At 51.7% G+C, this 18,835-nt stretch overlaps 2 protein-coding genes across 21 annotated transcripts in view; one reads left to right on the plus strand and one right to left on the minus strand.

Annotated features, from left to right (window-relative positions):
- Positions 1-18,835, minus strand: part of OGG1 (8-oxoguanine DNA glycosylase) — a gene marked incomplete at its 3' end in the record, with an annotated part of 40,405 nt that overhangs the window by 19,193 nt on the left and 2,377 nt on the right. For 4 of the 15 annotated variants that reach the window (XM_082637388.1, XM_082637387.1, XM_082637383.1 and 1 more), the window contains 5 exons: positions 18,578-18,757; positions 16,951-17,132; positions 15,024-15,168; positions 14,741-14,933; positions 14,282-14,582 (listed from right to left, as the gene is read on the minus strand). In XM_082637388.1, coding sequence (XP_082493514.1) covers positions 14,282-14,582; positions 14,741-14,933; positions 15,024-15,168; positions 16,951-17,132; positions 18,578-18,757 — 1,001 coding nt within the window. Of the gene's footprint in view, positions 1-49; positions 1,379-2,700; positions 3,301-14,281; positions 14,601-14,740; positions 14,934-15,023; positions 15,169-16,950; positions 17,133-18,577; positions 18,758-18,835 lie in introns of those variants that run through there. The other 11 variants (XR_014295426.1, XR_014295427.1, XR_014295428.1 and 8 more) reach the window with 10 other exon arrangements.
- CAMK1 (calcium/calmodulin dependent protein kinase I) lies at positions 3,468-14,311 on the plus strand. 6 transcript variants are annotated; one of them, XM_082637397.1, is made up of 12 exons: positions 3,468-3,587; positions 5,617-5,731; positions 8,023-8,154; positions 9,376-9,450; positions 9,558-9,696; positions 10,408-10,654; positions 10,747-10,822; positions 11,516-11,628; positions 12,199-12,277; positions 12,374-12,461; positions 13,817-13,934; positions 14,043-14,311. In XM_082637397.1, exons 2-12 carry the CDS (start codon positions 5,649-5,651, stop codon positions 14,123-14,125), a joined length of 1,233 nt encoding a protein of 410 aa, XP_082493523.1. In that variant the 5' UTR covers positions 3,468-3,587; positions 5,617-5,648; the 3' UTR covers positions 14,126-14,311. The 6 variants fall into 6 exon arrangements, 5 of the variants coding, with proteins under 5 accessions (XP_082493523.1, XP_082493524.1, XP_082493521.1 ...); XM_082637398.1 differs by having other exon boundaries at positions 3,469-3,587; positions 10,528-10,654; XM_082637394.1 differs by lacking the exon at positions 3,468-3,587 and adding an exon at positions 3,679-3,806.

The following is an 18,835-nucleotide window of genomic DNA, read 5'->3' on the forward strand; positions in this document are numbered from 1 at the left end:
ACAGAGAATTATATTTAGTATCCTATGATAAACCGTAATGGAAAAGATTATAAAAAAAGAATGTGTATATATATATATATATATATGTATATGTATATACAGTTTATATATACGGTTTATATATATATAAACCGTAACAGAAAAGAATATAAAAAAAGAATGTGTATATATACATATACATATATATATATGTATAGGCAAATCACTTTGCTGTACAGCCGAAATTAACACAACATTGTAAATCAACTATACTTCAATTAAAAAAAAGAATGTTTTGGGCTTCCGTGGTGGCGCAGTGGTTGAGAGTCCGCCTGCCGATGCAGGGGACGTGGGTTCGTGCCCCGATCTGGGAAGATCCCACATGCTGTGGAGCGGCTGGGCCCGTGAGCCATGGCCGCTGAGCCTGCGCGTCCGGAGCCTGTGCTCCGCAACGGGAGAGGCCACAACAGTGAGAGGCCCGCATACCGCAAAAAAAAAAAAAAAATGTTTTTATGTTTGTAGAGAAACCTGTCCATATTTTCTTTGTGATTTCTTCCATTTCTCTCTAATCTTAAAATATCATTCACTCATCTAATGGCTAATTTTCTGTTGGATTCAAGAATTGATGGAGGGACTTCCCTGTTGGTCCAGTGGTTAAGACTCCTAGCTCCCAATGAAGGGGGCCCAGGTCTGATCCTTAGTCAGGGAACTAGATCCCACATGCTGTAACTAAGAGTTTGCATGCCACAACTAAAGATCCTGCACACTGCAACTAAAGATCCCACATGCCTCAACCAAGACCTGGTGCAGCCAAATAAATAAATAAATAAATAAATAATAAAAGAATTGATGGAGATGTCTGAGTTGTTTTGTCATTTTTTAATAATAAAAGAGAGAAGAGGATTATTTCCTTTACTTTTTTTTTTTTCATATATTTGACTTTCCTTGACTTTTTGCTTCAGTACCTTGAAATATGCTCACTGGAAGTGGGGGCTATAGGAGGAAGTGTGTATATGTATACACATCAAAAAAAGTCTGGAAGAATATGTACCAAAACATATTAATGCTGTTTTTTTTCTGACTGATGGGAGCACGGCTGGGATGGATTTATTAGTTGTGCCTGCCCAGCACTGCTATTTCCTTTGGGCAAGATAGCCATCTTCATTCCCTGTGACTTTGGTGTGGCTGCCCATGACAGCACACTTACCCTGTATAGTACCTTATTCCTCTGGCAACAGTTCTGGGGGTAAAGGCATAGGCATGTCACTCCAGCAGAGCCCATCGGAGTCCCTCCCTGAGGCTGATACATGAAACTGGGTATAGCTCCTCTTTTGCTGGGTTCAGGTGGAAAGTTGGGGCTGCCTCACACCATGCTTCCTGCCAGGTAGAGGAGATCACTCTGCAGAGGAAAGGAAGCCGAAGTGTAAAGAAAAATCGAGACAAGGAGAGATGAGAAAAAGCAAATCCTCCAAGTATTGTGTCTCCAATTCCAGTCTCACACCCTGATCCATGGTGTTCCTCTTTCAATCTTGCCTCAGCTATTGTGAGCCATAGGTTCCTCTTTGGTGAAGCTGGCTTAGATTGGGATTCTATTACTTGACAAGTGAAAGAATCTAACCAATGGCAAGGAGATTTACGGGAGGGAAATTGCCCCTTAGCCCCCTATCCTCAGGCAAATCAGGTCCGTTCTCTGAGCCTCAGTTTACACTAAAAGTAAATTTTAGCTGTCAATTTTTATTTATTTATTTATTTTTTGTGGCTTCTCCCGTTGCAGAGCATAGGCTCCGGACGTGCAAGCTCAGCGGTAATGGCTCACGGGCCCAGCTGCTCCACAGTATGTGGGATCTTTCCTGACCGGGGCACGAACTCGTGTCCCCTGCAGCAGCAGGCGGACTCTTAACCACTGCGCCACCAGGGAAGCCCTAGCTGTCAAATTTTTAATTCCAATGGTATTCAAGGCATTTCACATACATCAGTCTCATAGAATTCTCAGGAGAATTCTGAGTCAGTCATCGATATTCGCATATTCCCAATGAAGAAACTGAGACTCAGAAAGGCAGAGTGTGACTTAGATAAGTTAGTCTCAAAAGCCTTTTTAGGGGGATTTCCCTGGTGGTGCAGTGGTTAAGAATCTGCCTGTCAATGCAGGGGACATGGGTTTGAGCCCTGGGCCGGGAAGATCCCACATGCCACGGAGCAACTAAGTCTGTGCAGCCACAACTAGTGAGCCTGTGCTCTGGAGCCCACGAGCCACAACTGCTGAGCCCACGTGCCACAACTACTGAAGCCCGCCCACCTACTCTCGCCATAACTATAGAAAGCCAGCGGGCAGCAAGGAAGACCCAACGCAGCCAAAAATAAGTAAATAAAATAAAATAAATTTATTTTTAAAAAAAAGCCTTTCTAGGAACATTAGCCATCTTCCTTTCTCACTGTAAAATGGGCAGACACAGTCCTGAGGATAAGAGAGGGAAAAGCCAGTTGAAGTTGAGTTGGGGGTAAGCATTGTCCCTTCCCAATCTTCCTGGAAAATGCAGGAATTCAAGAGTTGGGGCCAGCACTGGGTGATGATGGAGGTGGAGTTGGGGTCCTCGGCAACGAGCCTCCTCTGGCTGGCTTCAGTCCATCCAGCCCCACCCCTACTTCCTGGGAGTTGCTGCCCCCCTCCCGCCCCCGGGCCACCTTCCCAAAGAAGGCCTTGCGTAAGAGGACGTCAGTCAGGTCCCTTGGCCCCCTGCCTAGCTCCCCGGAGCACTTTCGGGCTTTCCCTCCCCAACCTGGCCCCGAGCCATCGGCCACTGGCGCCTGCCCCGTCACGTGGTCCTCTTTGGCCGGCTTCCTGCAGGACCCTGATTTAACGCTCCCTCCTCCCCCGTCCCTCCCCGCCCCAGGCTCTCTGGGCGCCCTCCTGTTCTGCCCGGCAGCTCTGCCTCAGAGGGGGACCTCGGACTTTAGTTTTCCCGTCCGTCAAATGCGGCCCCCACCCTACGGTTGCCTCAGTTCTCTTCACTGCCTCCTACTCTTGCTTTGTCCTTTCCCTACGGCCCCATCCCTCCACACCCATCAGTCTCCTAAGCCCTTCCCAGGGCCTAATTCCCCGGGGCGGAGGTGAAGGGAGAGGGAGGGGAGGGGGGACAGAGTCCAACCTCAAGGGAGCTCACGGAACTGGTCTGAAAGAAACTCCAAGAGACAGGGTGAAAATGGCCAGCTTCCGGCATCAGACAGACTTGGGTTCGAATTCGACTCTGCTTCTGACCAACTGCTGATTCTGAACCCTTCATCTCCCTGTGCCTCATTTGCTCCTTCTGTGAAACGGGGACCCTGCCGGGAGACGAAGGATGGAAAGACTACAAGGGAGGCTCCAACCTGAACTGAGGGGTTCCCGCGCCCCCAGCGCCCCTTCCCTAGCCCCGGAGCGGATCCTCACCTCCCAGTCCCTAGTCCCTCCGCCGCAGGCTCCTCCTCCTCTGACGTCAGAGCCGCGGCCGGGCGGAGGGAGCCAGCTGAGCCCGAATCGAGCCCCAGCGCGAGAGCGGGCGGACGGCGGACGGAGCTCGGCACCTGCCAACTCGCGCCTCCCAGCCAGCCCCGCGGCTGGGCAGCCGCAGGTACAGCCCGGGAACCGCCCCGCCCGCGACCCTGGGCACTGGCGGGCGGCGGGACCTTTCAGCCGCTGGATACCACCCCCGAAAGATGGGAGGAGGTGCCTGGGCGTACTGGACTCTACAGGGGCAGGGCTGGGCCTTTCTCCCCGACCTATGCCCCAGGCCCAGCAGGTGCCTTTACTGAGTGGGTAAAAGAGGAAGGAGGAGACTGGGCATTAGGAGGTAAAGACGTGTGGGGGCCGTGTTGGGGTATGCGAATGTCATAGCACAGGCAAGTGGATCTGATATGAAGTTGCAGCATGTTGGTGTGTAAGGGTACCCGTATGGGTGGGGATGTCTGGGAATCAGTGTTTGGGCTGCACATTGTGTATCTAGGTGTTGTGTGTGCTGGAATCCGGCTCGAAGGGTAGTAAGTCAGAGTTGGGGGGTATACAGTTGTGTACTGAGGATGTTTGGAGTTAGATGTTTTGAGGATTTGGAGTTTAAGAGCTTCTAGGGTGTATAGAGCTGGAGGGTGAAGGGTGTGAATGAATCTGGGATGTCTGGTATACAGGTGAGGGGTATGTGTCTGTCCTGTCTGCATGTCATCTCGTCCAGGTGTATGTGGATGTGTTTTGGGGTGTGAGAGGGATCTGTGGGAGGGATGTCTGGGTGTGAGGATGTCTGAGGAAGTGTGTTTGGACACGTGTGCTGATGTCTGGGTGTACATGTATGATGAGATGTCAGAGTATCATCTGGAGATGGAGTGTGCTGGATCTGGGGGCAGGTGTTTGGGTTCAGGGGTGTGGGTAGGTCTTGGCGTGGTGTACCTGGGTGTAGGCATATGTGTGGAACTGTGAGGTTTGTACTTGCCAGGCCTCCAGGTGGGTTTTAAAATTCTGCCTCTAGAGCTTACCATCAAGTCTCCTTTCCTAGAAGTTTCTGCCCCTGGGATAGGTGGCCAGACCCCCCCTGGGAACAAAGTCCCACCCAAAGAGTGGGATCGCACACCAGGGGCTCTGGTCAGGGCACCTTCCCCTCATTTTCCCACAGAAGAAACAGAGAAGAAAAGTGCTCTCCCTGAGGTCACACAGTACACTGGTCTCTCTTTTGGCCTCACTTTCTGTGGGCCTGGGATGGGATTGAGAGGCTGTGTTCTCTAGATGGGTCCTAGTCTGGCTGAAGCCCCCACCAAGGCCTTTACCTTCAGCAAGCTTAGCTGGGGCTCCAGCTAGGGTCATTGGGCAACTCTGGGTCCAGACCCTATCCATCGCCAACCTCAGTCTCCCAATTCTCCATCTGATAAATGGAGAGAGAATGCTCACCCTCTACTGCTGGTTGAGACAGACATCTCAACAGAGAAAAGTACAGGCTGGATCAGGGTGAGATCAAGCCGGGAGGGGACAGGTTGGGTGGGACCATTTCTCAGGCTGCTGGGACCCGGATGGGGAGTCAGGAGTGAGAGGGGGTAACAGGAGGTCCGGGGAGCTCCAGCTGTGGCTGCTGTTGCTGTGGTAACAGTGCAGAAGGAGCTATTTAAAAACATGGCTGAGATATTGCTGGAAGCCCAGGCTGCCGGAAACCTGATTTCCGACTGGCAGGGAGAAGGAGGAGGGAGAGGAGACACCCCAGCAATTCCCAGGGTGGGGCTGGGACATCGCTGGTTCTGGGGACGGGGGATCCTCCGGGGCTGTGCATTTCTACAAGCTGCTCTGGGGTCTTCTCTGCTGTCCTCCCAGAGGTCAGTGTCCCCCTGAGTGTTTGGATTTAGAGAGGGAGAAACTGGGAGGTGAGCTGAGTAAACGAATGAATGAGTGACTTTGTTGAATAAAGAATTTTGCTGCCACCCTGAAGGATTTTCCTCTAGGCCTAAGGATATGATGCATGGATGTTGCTGAATGAACAAATGACCTGTGAATGAGTGAAAGTTGAATGATTTTGTCAAATGAATGAATCAAGGAATGAATAAATGCAGGCTGAATGGGGCCCCCAGTAAGTTCCCACGAAGAAGGCTGGGCCCTGCTGAGTCTTTTCCTTCCATTCCCTTCCCCAGGAGCCCTGGCTGTGGCCAGGGGGCAGTGGGCCATGCCGGGGGCAGTGGAAGGCCCCAGCTGGAAGCAGGCGGAGGACATTGGGGACATTTACGACTTCCGTGATGTTCTGGGAACGTGAGTCTCAGGGCAGGAGAGAAGGGGGAGCTGTCCCTGAGCTGGGGGGTGGGGTTGGGAAGGTCCTCACCCCTGGGCCTGACTGTCTGGGGAGGCTGAGTCCAGGGTGGTGCTTCCTCTAGCCAGTTGATCACTGCTTCCTGTTTCCTACTGCCCAGGCCCCATGGTGGCCTTGTATGGCCCGACTGGCCTGGGCTTCTCACTTCTGGCTGACAGTGGGTGGAACAGAGGCTGCTTTTGCCACAGCTCTGGGTTCCCGTGACGAAAAGAAAGTAAGAGGAATGAAGGAGGCAGTTTTTCAAACTTGCTGCCAAGAACTGGGGGTTCTGGCCTAGGTTTTAGAACTGAAGCTGGGCGTGGCTCTGTTCTCAGTGGCGGGAATCCAGAAATAACTCAAACCTGATCTCCCAAGTCGATCCCAAACATGTGAGGGAGACAGACCTACAGAAAATGACAACAGGGTGTGTGCTGTGCTCTAGCTAAATTCGGGAATGAGGACTTTGTTGAGCCCAGAGAGAGCAGTGGCTTCTGTGTGGAGAACTTTCTGGAGAAGGGAGTATTAGAGCTGGGGACTAAAGGATGGGTAGGAGTGTACTTGTCAGAGAGGGAGAAGGCATTCCAGGCAGAAGGAATAGCATCAGCAAAGGTTCAGAGGTATGTTATGTGTGGAAGGAGAGAGAGTCTAGTGGAGCTTCTAATCAGAGGCTGGGGGAAGAGTGGAAGAAGAGGCTGAGAAGAGAGAGGAACAGGTCATGTAAGGCCTGAAAGCCAAGCTATGGAGGCTGGACTTGATCCCATGAGCCATAAGAAGACATTTAAGACTTTGTGGCAGATCTGCAATTCAGGATGGTCACTCTGGCCACAGCATAGAAGGTAAATTGGAGAGGGACAAGACTGGAAACCAGCAATGAGGCTATCACAGTCACTAGTTATTCTGATGATTGAGCTTTCACGAGAGATGCTTTTCTTTGACTTATGACTTCTTATTATCCCAGGGAAAGCAAACCGTCCTAGAAAGAATGCTCTAGTAAACCCTCCTTAATCAGTGAACTTTAGTGAAAATGAATGTGTTCCTTTCTAAGAGCCTGTTAGAAAGCACTGCTTCTCAAACTTCAGTGAGCATACACATCACCTGACAGTCTTGTTAAAATGCAGATTCTAGGGCTTTCCTGGTGGCGCAGTAGTTAAGAATCCGCCTGCCAATGCAGGGGACACAGGTTCGAGCCCTGGTCCAGGAAGATCCCACATGCTGCGGAGCAACTAAGCCTGTGCACCACAACTACTGAGCCTACACTCTAGAGCCCGTGAGCCACAACTACTGAAGCCTGCGTGCCTAGAGCCCGTGCTCAATAAGAGAAGCCACCACAATGAGAAGCCTGCGCACTGCAACAAAGAGTAGCCCCCGCTCGCCGCAACTAGAGAAAGCCCGCGTGCAGCAACAAAGATCCAACACAGCCAAAAATAAAATAATAAAAATTAAAAATGCAGATTCTGATTTAGTAGGTCTAGGGTGGGGCCTGAGATTCCACACTTCTGAAAAGTTCCCAGGTGATGCTGATGGTTCTTCATGGTTCTAAAGGGTGTTTAATAAGCCATGACTCAAATTGGCTTTTGCAGAAGGAGTGAATCAGTCATGTACATAAAAAGCCTAGGGTTCCCTGGTGGCACAGTGGTTGAGAGTCCGCCCGCCAATGCAGGGGACACGGGTTTGTGCCCCGGTCTGGGAAGATCCCACATGCCGCGGAGCAGCTGGGCCCATGAGCCATGGCCGCTGAGCCTGCGCGTCCGGAGCCTGTGCTCCACAATGAGAGAGGCCACAACAGTGAGAGGCCCGCGTATCACACACACACACAAAAAAGCCTAGGGAGTAAACTTCAGGCATGGGATGCAGGGGCTCACATGATGTTATCAGGAAATTGTCTTTAACAGTTTCTCAGCTCTGATTTCCTTTGTGTTGGCTTCATTCTCAAGCAGGCTCTCCCCAAGTGGTGGCAAAGATGACCACCATTAGCTCCAAGCTTACATCTTACCAGCTTAGCAGGAAAGAGCACCTCATCCTCAAAGTGCCAGTAACCTGGCTTATATCACAGGACCCAATTACTGTGGCCAGGGGATAGACTACTCTGATTGGCCAGGCTGGGTCACCTCTGGCACCAGGGAGGTGAATGAGTGATGGAGGGAGGCTCATCCCATCTCCTTGGTCTGGGGATGGTCACGTAACCCATAGGGGGATGGAGGAGAGGCTGGAGGGAAGCTGAGTTCCCCAGCTCGTGAATCCCCTCTCTCTGCAGAGGGGCCTTCTCGGAGGTAATCCTGGCAGAAGATAAGAGGACTCAGAAGCTGGTGGCCATCAAATGTATTGCCAAGAAGGCTCTGGAGGGCAAGGAGGGTAGCATGCAGAATGAGATTGCTGTCCTGCACAAGTACGTGAGCCACATCCTGTCCCTGCCCTGGCTTGACCCTGCCTTGACCCCTCCCATTCGCTTCCTATCTCTGCTTTGGGCAAATCATCTAACCTCTCTGAGCCTCAAATTGTTCATTTGTAACACAGGGTAATAATCTCCACTTGGTAGGGATTTGGTGAGCACTAGAGGTCCTTTATTTCAAGTGCCTGGCACAACAGCTAACATGACAGATGTGACTGAGATGCCACTGCTTCTTTACAGTGGTTTAATGTCCAATCAGATCTAAAGGTCAATCCTTGAACATGTCTCGAACCCATGTATCTCAACTGACGTTATCTCTAGACCTACCGCAAGTTCCTGCCACATATTAAACCACCCAGCAAGTTGAAAAATGCCCATCTGCGGATGCCCTGACTCAACAACCAAATGGTCTCTGAACTGTTCATGCTGATGGAAAACCTGCTGTTCTCACTGGAAAGCTCATATAGAATCTTCACTTCCAGCCTCCCCCCTGAGCTTTCCAACCACCATGGGCAGGGACGAAATAATCATTTCCACTATTGGGTCAGGAAGACTGAGGCCCAGAGAGGACAAAGGACTTGCTCAAGGTCACACAGCAAGTTTGTGGCAGAGCCAAGTTTTCCCTCAATTACCATCATTGGTTCCTTTCTGGAGCGTTTACTGTGTGCCAGGCATTGTGCCGATTCTTCCCTGCATTTCCTCACATGATCCTCACTCCAGCACGTGGAGGGAAGTACTATCACTGGCTTCATATAATAGATGAAGAAACTGAGGCCCGGAGAGGTTACCCCCAATTCAGTGAATATGAGTGAGCACCCACTCTGCACCAGGTGTGGAGCAACAGTGGTGAGCAAGACAAAGCTGCTGGTCTCGTGGAGATGACATTCTGGTGGGGGAGGCTGACAACTTTATAAACCCAGACAAGTGTTAAAATCATATACTGATCAGCACTGTGAGGTGAGAAGACTTGCCCGCGAACAGCACGTGGCAGAGGAGGGTGAGGACCCAGGTCTGTCTGACGCCGGAGCCCAGTGTTAACCCCTGTGGCTCTCCTGCCTTCCATGACACTATGATACATCATGGTAAATCAGCTTTTCCCTTTGAGACCCAGATCTTAGGCTCGTCCTGCCCAGGTTTGCAGGCGGTGGTTCTTCACGATGAGGCTGGGGAGGTGGCTGAACTGTCCTCAGCTCTGAACCACCTCCTTTCTCCTTTCAGGATCAAGCACCCCAACATTGTAGCCCTGGATGACATCTATGAAAGCGGGGGACACCTCTATCTCATCATGCAGCTGTGAGTGGCCCTGCCTCTGCCGCTTCCTCACAGCTCTCCCTGCTGCGCCCTCCCTGGCCTCTCTGCCTCCCGTTCTCTTGTCCAGACTGCCCTGTCCCTGGCTACAGGGTGTCAGGTGGGGAGCTGTTTGACCGAATTGTGGAAAAAGGCTTCTACACAGAGCGGGACGCCAGCCGCCTCATCTTCCAGGTGCTGGATGCCGTCAAGTACCTGCACGACCTGGGCATCGTACACCGAGACCTCAAGGTGGGTGTGAGGGTGTGTGGGGAGCTGGGGCACCAGGGGTGGGGCCTCTGCAAACTCCTCACTGAGACCTTGGGTACCTCTCACCCCCTTGCTGAGCCTTGCCTTCCCATCTGCAGAATTGACCTGGTAAGCCCTAAACTGCTTCCTCCCCATTCCATCTCCGACACACAAATGGACACAAAGGTGAACTGTGCTGTGATTTTATCCCAGTCGCATCTTATGTCTTTTTCTGATAATAAAAGTCCCACTTGCTCTTTGTAGAAAACTTGAATGGGACAGCAAAACACAAAGAAGAAAGCCAGAAGCCCCTGAAAGCCTCCTCCTCAGAGAGACAATGATGGGGTTCACGCTTTGTAGTACATTTCATTCTGCTCTAGGAGAAGAGTGCTGGGGTGAAACAGATCTGGGTCTGAATTCTCTCCCTGCCACTCCCCTCCCTAACTGTAGATTCTCAGGCAAGTCACTTTGCCTCTCAAGGCATCAGTTTCCCCCCCGTAAAGTGGGATTATTCAGAGTGGGCTAGCAGGGATGTGGTAAGGATAAATTGAAATCAAGCACAGCACAGGATCTGGTGCACGGGAGCTCCTCAGAAATTCTTTAGGGCGTCACAGTATACACCTGAGGTTTATAGGAAATTCCCTTCCATATCCCCGAGGCCCTTGTCCTTTTGGAACTTCGAACTTAATTGAGTTTCTTGTGCCTCCAACCAAGATGGCAGTTGTGACGCCACAGTGGCTTTTGGGGGGCTCGCTGGGGTGCTTGGGGAGGCAGAAGGTCCTGCTGGCCTCTGGCCATCTCCCACTCCTCTTCCCCCACCTCCCATCTTCCAAGCCAGAGAATCTGCTGTACTACAGCATGGATGAAGACTCCAAGATCATGATCTCCGACTTTGGCCTCTCTAAGATGGAAGACCCCGGCAGCGTGCTCTCCACAGCCTGCGGGACCCCAGGATACGTGGGTGCGGAGGGCCGTGGGCTGGCACTGTGGGCGGGGGAGGAACCCAAAGCTGCCGGGCAGATTTGTCACCACCATGTCCCCTTCCCTCCACAGCCCCTGAAGTGCTGGCCCAGAAGCCCTACAGCAAGGCAGTGGACTGCTGGTCCATTGGGGTCATCGCCTATATCCTGTGAGTGGGGGCTTGGGCGTTGGGGATGTGGCTTCAGAGTTCTCCTCTCTCCTACTTTGCTCTCTTCCTCCTCTCTGCCATTTCTTCTTTCCTGCCGTCCATATTTATATCTACTAATTAATGACTAATATTACCTCACTCAACAGATACTATGTTTCTGGCACTGTGCCAAGCACTGAGGCTTTAGCAGAGAATAAGACAGACAAGGTGCCTGCCCTCAGGGAGCAGACATGCTAGTAAGGGAGACAGAAAATAAATAAGTAAGTAAACCTATAAAACAATGGCAGGTGGTAAGAAATATTAAGAAGAAAAATCAAGCAGGGGAGGGAGATGGGGATGGATGCTATTTTAGATAGGAGGTCAGGGAGCCTCTCTGAGGAGGTGGCATGAGTGGCATCCTGACTGAAGTGAGGGAGCCAGACATTCGAGTTGTGGGGGGAGAATGGTTTAGGCAGAGGGCACAGCAAGTGCAAAGGCCCTGAGGAAGGACATATGGCGGCATGTTAAGGAACAGAAAGCCAGGGTAGCTGGACAGGAGTGAGCAAGGCAGAGAGGGGTAAATTTCCCCTTTTTGTAAAAGGGGGAACTCCTTCCCATGGGTCCTGCCTGATCCCTGAGACTGCCCCAAAGCTCCATCCCGGAGCCAGTGGGTACAATGAAAATGGAAATGAGAATGAGTTTCTCCTTGCCCAGGCTCTGTGGTTATCCCCCCTTCTATGACGAGAATGATGCCAAACTCTTTGAACAGATTTTGAAGGCTGAGTACGAGTTTGACTCTCCTTATTGGGACGACATCTCTGACTCCGGTATTTGGGGCTTTGCTTTCTTCCCCTGGGTCCTACCTCCGGTGCCTTCCTCATCTGCTTTGGGGGTCTCCTCTCTGCCTTCCTTCCACCAGATTCCCCAGGCCCAGACTAAGAGCTGTCTTCAAGACCAGACACCCACCCTGGGTGCTTCTCTTTGCCTGGCTCCTGGCCTGAGAAACTGTAGGCTTTCATTCATTCAGTCTTCAAACATAGTATTTTAGAAAATACCTCCCCCCACTGACTTCCTAATGCCTAAGACACCACCATTCATGTTTTTATCTGTCCTCCTGTGCCTCCAATTAGGAGGCAAAGCTGTGAAGCCATTATCAATCATGTACACATCAGTGTGAATACACTGAGCACAATCTTCTCTAGGAACAAGTCATTCTTAAGGGAGAAAGCTGGAGAGTTGGGGTGGGTCTGGGGGCTTAGAGAAAAGGGTGCAGGTGGGGTGGGGTGGTGAATGGACAGATCTGGCTTTGGTGCCAGCCAGACCTGAGGGGTGGGTTCTATCTTGGGGGTGTTCTCAGGCACCACCATGCTGTCTTTGCTCTTATCTTGGGGATTCAGCCAAAGACTTCATCCGGCACTTGATGGAGAAGGATGCAGAGAAGAGGTTCACCTGTGAACAGGCCTTGCAGCACCCCTGGTGAGAGCTCCCACAAGCTGCGGGCTGGGGTGGGATCTGGGGCCCCCAGGCCTGCCTCTACCTTCACTGACAGCCCTCCACACACATCCGCTCTAGGATTGCAGGAGATACGGCTCTAGATAAGAATATTCACCAGTCAGTAAGCGAGCAGATCAAGAAGAACTTTGCCAAGAGCAAGTGGAAGGTGAGCCCACGTTTAGTCCTGGGTCCCAGCCTCCCCAGGACTCCTCCCCAGCCCCATCCAGCCCTCAGCTCACACAGCAGCTCGCACCTCGTGGGGCACAATGTAAATGCTCAGGGGTGCTTACTGAAGAACCTCATTCATTCATTCAGTGCTCTGTGACACCTACTCTATTCCAGTGATGGTCCCTGACCTCCAAGTCTAGAGGGAGAACAGTGTATACTTCTTAAGGAGACATCGAACCCAAGCTACGAGGTCCTGGAAGAGGCATAAACCTGTCAGACATGATAGCCGAGTAGGAATTAGCTGGACACAGCAGAATAATGTCTGAGGCAGACGGAACCAGGGTGCAAAGGGCCAGGAGACGTGAGAGTGCAGCCATTCAGGGCAGTGCAAGCGCTAAGCCTGGCTGGACTGGAGGAGCTGTGGGGCAGGAGCCCAGGCTGCAGATCCAGGTAGGGGCCAGGCTGCTCAGGGGCTTGAGTGCCACAGTGGAGCAATGACTTGATCCTGAGGATGCTGAGGAGCCCCAGAAGGATTTTCAGCTGGAACTTGCCCATTAGAAAGGGCTCTCAAGATGCAGAAAGGCACAGTGGAGGCTGGGAGACCCTTCAGGGGGCTGTGGCAGAGACACAATCAGGAGACGGTGAGGGCTTGGACCAGAGCAGTGGCAATGTGAACAGAGAACACTGGTTGGTCCAGCAGCCATTTGGGAGGCAGAACTGACAAGAAGTGATGGTAGAATGGATATTGGGGGAGAGAAGAGATGTCCAGGGCTGGCGCAAGATTTTGGTTGGGGACGAGGTGGATGGCGGTACCGTCACTAAGATGGAGATCCCAGGGGCAGAAACTTGTTTTAGGGGATGATTTTGGTTTGGGACATGGTAAATTTGAGGGACATCTCAGTGGATAGGCTGAATAGAGAATGATACACACACACCTGGGCAAGTTAGTTAACCTCTCTGTGCCTCAGCTTCCTCCTTTGACAATGGTGACAGTAATAGTGCCCACCTCAAAGACATTCGTGAAGATTAAATGAACTACTATGTAAAGTGCTTAGAACAGTGCCTGACACATAATGTTATATTGTTTACTATTATGTGACTATAAATTAATTATATATAAAAAGTTACGCACGTCTATCTATATATACATTTTATACATGTGCCTGTGTGTATTACTGTATGATATGACTGAATCTAATTTACTAAAGCCTTGTAGACGTTTCAGGAGTTTCAGGCGATCAACCAATATCGCCTGAATAAAACTAACAGAACTGCTGCGAGAATTCCACTGCCAGACCCTGCCCCGTGATGTCCCACTCTCTCCAAAGTCCCTTCTTCCGCCTCTCTCCACAGCAAGCCTTCAATGCCACGGCCGTGGTGCGGCACATGAGGAAGCTACAGCTGGGCACCACCCAGGAGGGGCAGGGACAGACGGCGAGCCATGGGGAGCTGCTGGCCCCAGCAGCTGGGGGTGAGGCCCTGGGCTCTGTGGAAGGGCAAGGGTGGTCCACAGAGAGGCACCCAGGCTAGGGCACAGGGTCTCCTCCTGTGGCCAACTCTGCTTTCTCTCCCCGTGTAGGGCCGGTGGCCAGCTGCTGCTGTCGAGACTGCTGCGTGGAGCCGGGCCCGGAACTGTCTCCCACACTGGCCCCCCAGCTCTAGGGGCCTGGATCCCCCGTGTAGGAGGGGTTGGGGGCAGCCTGCTCCCCCTCCCTCCCTGACCTGGGGAATTACCCTGCTCCACCCGCTCCGCACCCCTTTCCCTACAGCCCGTCCACTGCATTGTCCATACAAATGTCTCTATTTTATTGTTCCTTCTTATAATAAAGGGAAGAGGTTAAAACCACAGGTAGCGCTGTCTCCCCAGACAACTCCCATCCCACACTGGAGCGCAAACTGCTTGATCTGAGGGTGCCTGGCCCCTGAGGTAGCTGCAGGGAGCCCCCTTTCCAACGTGAGCCTGGACGGGGGTGAGAAGGGGGAATGGTGGGGAGGGGTGTCTGGGGAGCCCTCCGTCCGGCACCCCCGCCTAGCCTTCTGGCCCTGGGCAGCTCTTTCTGCGCTTTGCTGGTAGCTCCTGAGCTCGGTGGGGTTGGCGCAGGTCAGCACTGAACAGCACCTGGTGGCGGGGAGGAGTCTGAGTGGAGAGAGGGTACACTGGGGTCAAGACTCGGGGGGCAGTGTGGGGAGCCGGAAGGGTTCATGGCGGGCAGGGCTGGGGCAAGGAGAGTCCACTGGAGTCAGGGCTGGGGTGGGTGGAGAGTCCTTTAGGGTCACCTGGGGCAGTGGTGGGGTAGAAGCAAGTGGGTCAGGGCTTGGGGAGAAGTCCTATGGGGTCTGGAATGGAGGAGGATGGGAAGCCTAGGTACACTCACTGCTTGGGCCCAGCCAGCATAAGGTCCCCACAGGCTCCGGAAAAAGCTTCCTAAACCAGAAGTGGTGAGGCGACATTGATTGGCCCTCCTGCTCCCTATACACAAGCGTGGGGTGCAGGGGGAGGTGTGGGAAGTTTCCACCACCTCAGCCCACTGCCAGCCCCGACATCCCACTCTCTCCTTACCCAGTTCCTTGTTGGCCTGGGGGCTCGGACCCTTGGCGGTGGTGGGGTGCCAGCGGTAGTCACATTGAGCGATCTGCCACACGTGGACATCCACGGGCACAGCCTGGGGCTTGTCTAGGGCCATCAAGCAGATGCAGTCGGCCACCTATGACAGACACAGAGTGAGCCACAGAGGAGGAATGGCAGGGTCCAGCAGCCATAACCTGCTTCTAGCCCCAAAGCCAGCTGCTTCCTTCCCCACTCTGAGTTTACTATGATTGTACATTCTATTAATAATTTAAAAAACAGCTGTGTGGACTTCCCTTGTGGCACAGTGGTTAAGAATCCGCCTGCCAATGCAGGGGACATGCGTTCAAGCCCTGGTCCAGGAAGATCCCACATGCCGCGGAGCAACTAAGCCCGTGCGCCACAGCTACTGAGCCTGCGCTCTAGAGCCCGCGAGCCACAACTACTGAGCCCATGCACCTACAGCCTGTGCTCCGCAACAAGAGAAGCCACTGCAATTGAGAAGCCCACGTATTGCAATGAAGAGTAGCCCCTGCTCACCGCAACTAGAGAAAGCCTGCGTGGACCCAATGCAGCCAAAAATAAATTAATTAATTAATTTAAAAAAGAAATAGCTCCTGGTATTAAGAAATTCTTTAAAAAAAAATATATAGGGCTTCCCTGGTGGCGCAGTGGTTGAGAGTCCGCCTGCTGATGTAGGGGGCACGGGTTCGTGCCCCGGTCCGGGAAGATCCCACATGCTGCGGAGTGGCTGGGCCCGTGAGCCATGGCCACTGAGCCTGCACATCTGGAGCCTGTGCTCTGCAGCAGGAGAGGCCACAACAGTGAGAGGCCCACCTACTGCAAAAAAATATATATATATATGTATATATATATATATAAATAAAAATAAAAAAGAGCCATGATGAGAGTGCTACTGGGTGAACATCTTATGTGTGTCAGGTTCTCTTTTTTTTAAATAAATAAATTTATTTATTTATTTATTTTTGGCTGCATTGGGTCTTCGTTGCTTCACGCGGGCTTTTCTCTAGTTGCGGTGAGTGGGGGCCCCTCTTCGTTGTGGCGCACAGGCTTATTGCTGTGGCTTCTCTTGTTGTGAACCACGGGCTCTAGGTGCACGGGCTTCAGTAGTTGTGGCACGCGGGCTCAGCAGTTGTGACTCACGGGATCCAGAGCGTAAGCTCAGCAGCTGTGGCCCCAGGGCTTAGTTGCTCCGTAGCATGTAGGATCCTCCCGGACCAGGGCTCGAACCCGTGCCTCCTGTATTGGCAGGCGGATTCTAAACCACTGCGCCACCAGGGAAGCCCCTTGTCTTGTTTCGCAGACAAGAAAACTGAGGTTCTGAAAGGTGAAATGACTTGGCCAAAGTTACACAGCTAGGCAGACGCAGAACCAATATTTAATGTTAGGCTGGAGTTCAGAGCCCATTAAAGAGTTCTTTAAACAAAAGTTCATTTTTAAAGTACAGAGAAATATAAAAAAGAAAAGAATAAATGCCAAATTCCCAACCATCTTTCTGTAGCTAACACTGTTGATATTAAACAAGAAGTTCTATAAGTACATATAATTTTAAGAGAAGAACAAAATGAAAAGTGGAAACATCTTTTCATTTGTCTTCCCAAAGGTAACCACTATTAAGTTCCCTGTGATTCCTTCTGAAAATTTCTGCATATAGCAGTGTATATATGTACCTGAACAAATGGTTTTTCTAAAAATGCATTCAAAGAGCAATGTCTTTTATACACTTTCTGCATTCCGTATTTCTCTAATAAAACATCTGCTGGTATCCTTTCTCCTTCCCACTCTGCCTCCAGAAGAGAAGCCCGCATCCAAGCACCCAACTCTCAGGCCTGCCTTCTCTCCTCCTCCGCTAATCTCTGCATGGGTGGTGAGGGCAGCTCCTAGCCCCCTGGGGCCTTACCTTGGTGCCTACCCCAGGCAGGGTGCACAGGGCCTTATGGGCCTCCTCGTAGGGGGCCTTGCGCAGCTGCTGCAGCCAGGGAAGTCCACCCCGTTCTTCCAGGATGGCTCGGGCACTGGCACTCACATAGCGGGCACGATACCCCAGGCCCAACTTCCTGAGCTGAGCCTCCACCTGTGGCCCTGTGGGGTGGTGGGGAGGGGATCAGGGGTCAGGCATTATCACATCCTTCCTGTCATCAGGCTAGTGTGTGAGCCCTGCACCCCACAGGAATGCTTTCCCTAAGCACCCCTCTCCTAACTTGCCACCCTCTGGGAGACCCCAGGACACCTGCATGTACAAAGGAAAGGGTTAAGGCCTGGGTTCTGCCCCTCCACAAATGTTCTCTGAGCACTGACTATGTGCTGTGCACTGCAGCAGGGACTGAGAAGGACTTGCTGCCCTGGAGGAACTCCCCAGTTAAGTTCCTTAACCTTTCCAAAGGGCGTTCACATTCATGATCTAAAATAAAAGTCGTAATAACAGCAACAGCTTCTATTTTCAAGTGCTGGGTATCATGCATGGGCAAAGTGCTTTAGGTACATTATCATGCTTACTTTTCTCAAGGACCCTGATGACAATATTAGTGTTCTACCCACTTTATGGATGGAGAAAATGAAGGCTTAGAAGAGGTTAAGTAACTTGCTCAAGAAAGGACATGGTAGAGATGGGACCTTGCACTGAGGTCTGGGACACCAAGCCTGTGCTCTTAACCCATTACACTACCTACCTCATGATTGCTTTATCCATCCCTCAAACCCTTCTGGATAGAGATTGTTATTCCCATTCCACAAACAAGTTAAGAGAAGCTTGGAGAGGTGAACGAATTTCTTGCGGTCTTATGACTACTAAGCTGGGACCTAAGACCCAAGATTGGGTTTCTAAGCACCTAAAACATTGTTTTCTTCAGAGGGGGCTGTCTCCTTGCTATGCAGTCACCAAGCACTTTCTCTCGCTTGGTTCTCACATCTGCCAACTGATATACTTGCCTCTGTAAAATACGTGCCTCGCAGGGCTGCCGTGAAGAACACATGTGTTTCTGGTTGCAGAACTGCTGGATTCATTGCAGATAACAAATTGAATTTTCTGTTTACGTCCCATAAACCAAAGACTGTGCTAGGTGCAGTATGTGTATTCCTTTACTCAACCCTCATGACAACTCTGACAGGTAGGCGCTATTCTTATCCCATTCAATGGATTAAAAAACTGAGGCACACAGAGGCTAAATAATGTGCTCAAGGTCATATACGTAGAAGTCACGTGCCAGAGCTGAGATTCTGACCCAGGCAGGCTGTCTCTAGAATGCGTGCTCTTAAGCCCAAATTACTGTACACTGTATACAGATGTCTTCTGATGAGCCATTGAAGCCATGGGGCAAAAAGCCCAGACTAGTGAGGTGCTGACATTTCAGGGACAGATAAGGAAGATGAGGTGTAACCGGGGCTGATCAGACCAGGCAGGGTGGTTCTGGATGAGGGCAGTATTTAGAAAGGCAGGAAGCTTTGAGATGGGAGAAGGGCACCACGGGAGAACTGAACAGACCCTGAAAGCTGCTGGAAGGCCCGGAGGCAAGGACCCACCTACTCACCAGCCAGGGCCTGCAAGCTGGGGAAGCCATGGTAGGTGACATCATCAAGCTGGAGGAGCCGAGGTCCGAAGGTCTGGCAGAGCCGCTCCACCATGCCAGTGATGCGGGCAATGTTGTTGTTGGAGGAACAGATGAAGGAGAAGAGACACTCGATGGGGTCCTGCTGCAGGAGTCGCACACCTGGGGACCAGAAAGGCAGGGGGACCAGAAATCACCTGTTATTGGGAGTGGCCTCTTCTCACCGTCAGATTCTAGGTA

This window comes from Mesoplodon mirus, assembly GCF_964341445.2.
Source record: "Mesoplodon mirus genome assembly, chromosome: 12".
NCBI classification, from domain to species: Eukaryota; Metazoa; Chordata; class Mammalia; order Artiodactyla; family Ziphiidae; genus Mesoplodon; species Mesoplodon mirus.

Bases quoted from the DNA above. Each gene is read 5' to 3' on its own strand.
- CAMK1 (XM_082637397.1), top strand. From the start codon at position 5,649: ATGCCGGGGGCAGTGGAAGGCCCCAGCTGGAAGCAGGCGGAGGACATT. The intron at 10,823-11,515 runs GTGAGTGGGGGC...CTCCTTGCCCAG, and splicing joins GGGGTCATCGCCTATATCCT to GCTCTGTGGTTATCCCCCCT. The intron at 13,935-14,042 runs GTGAGGCCCTGG...CTCCCCGTGTAG, and splicing joins GCTGGCCCCAGCAGCTGGGG to GGCCGGTGGCCAGCTGCTGC.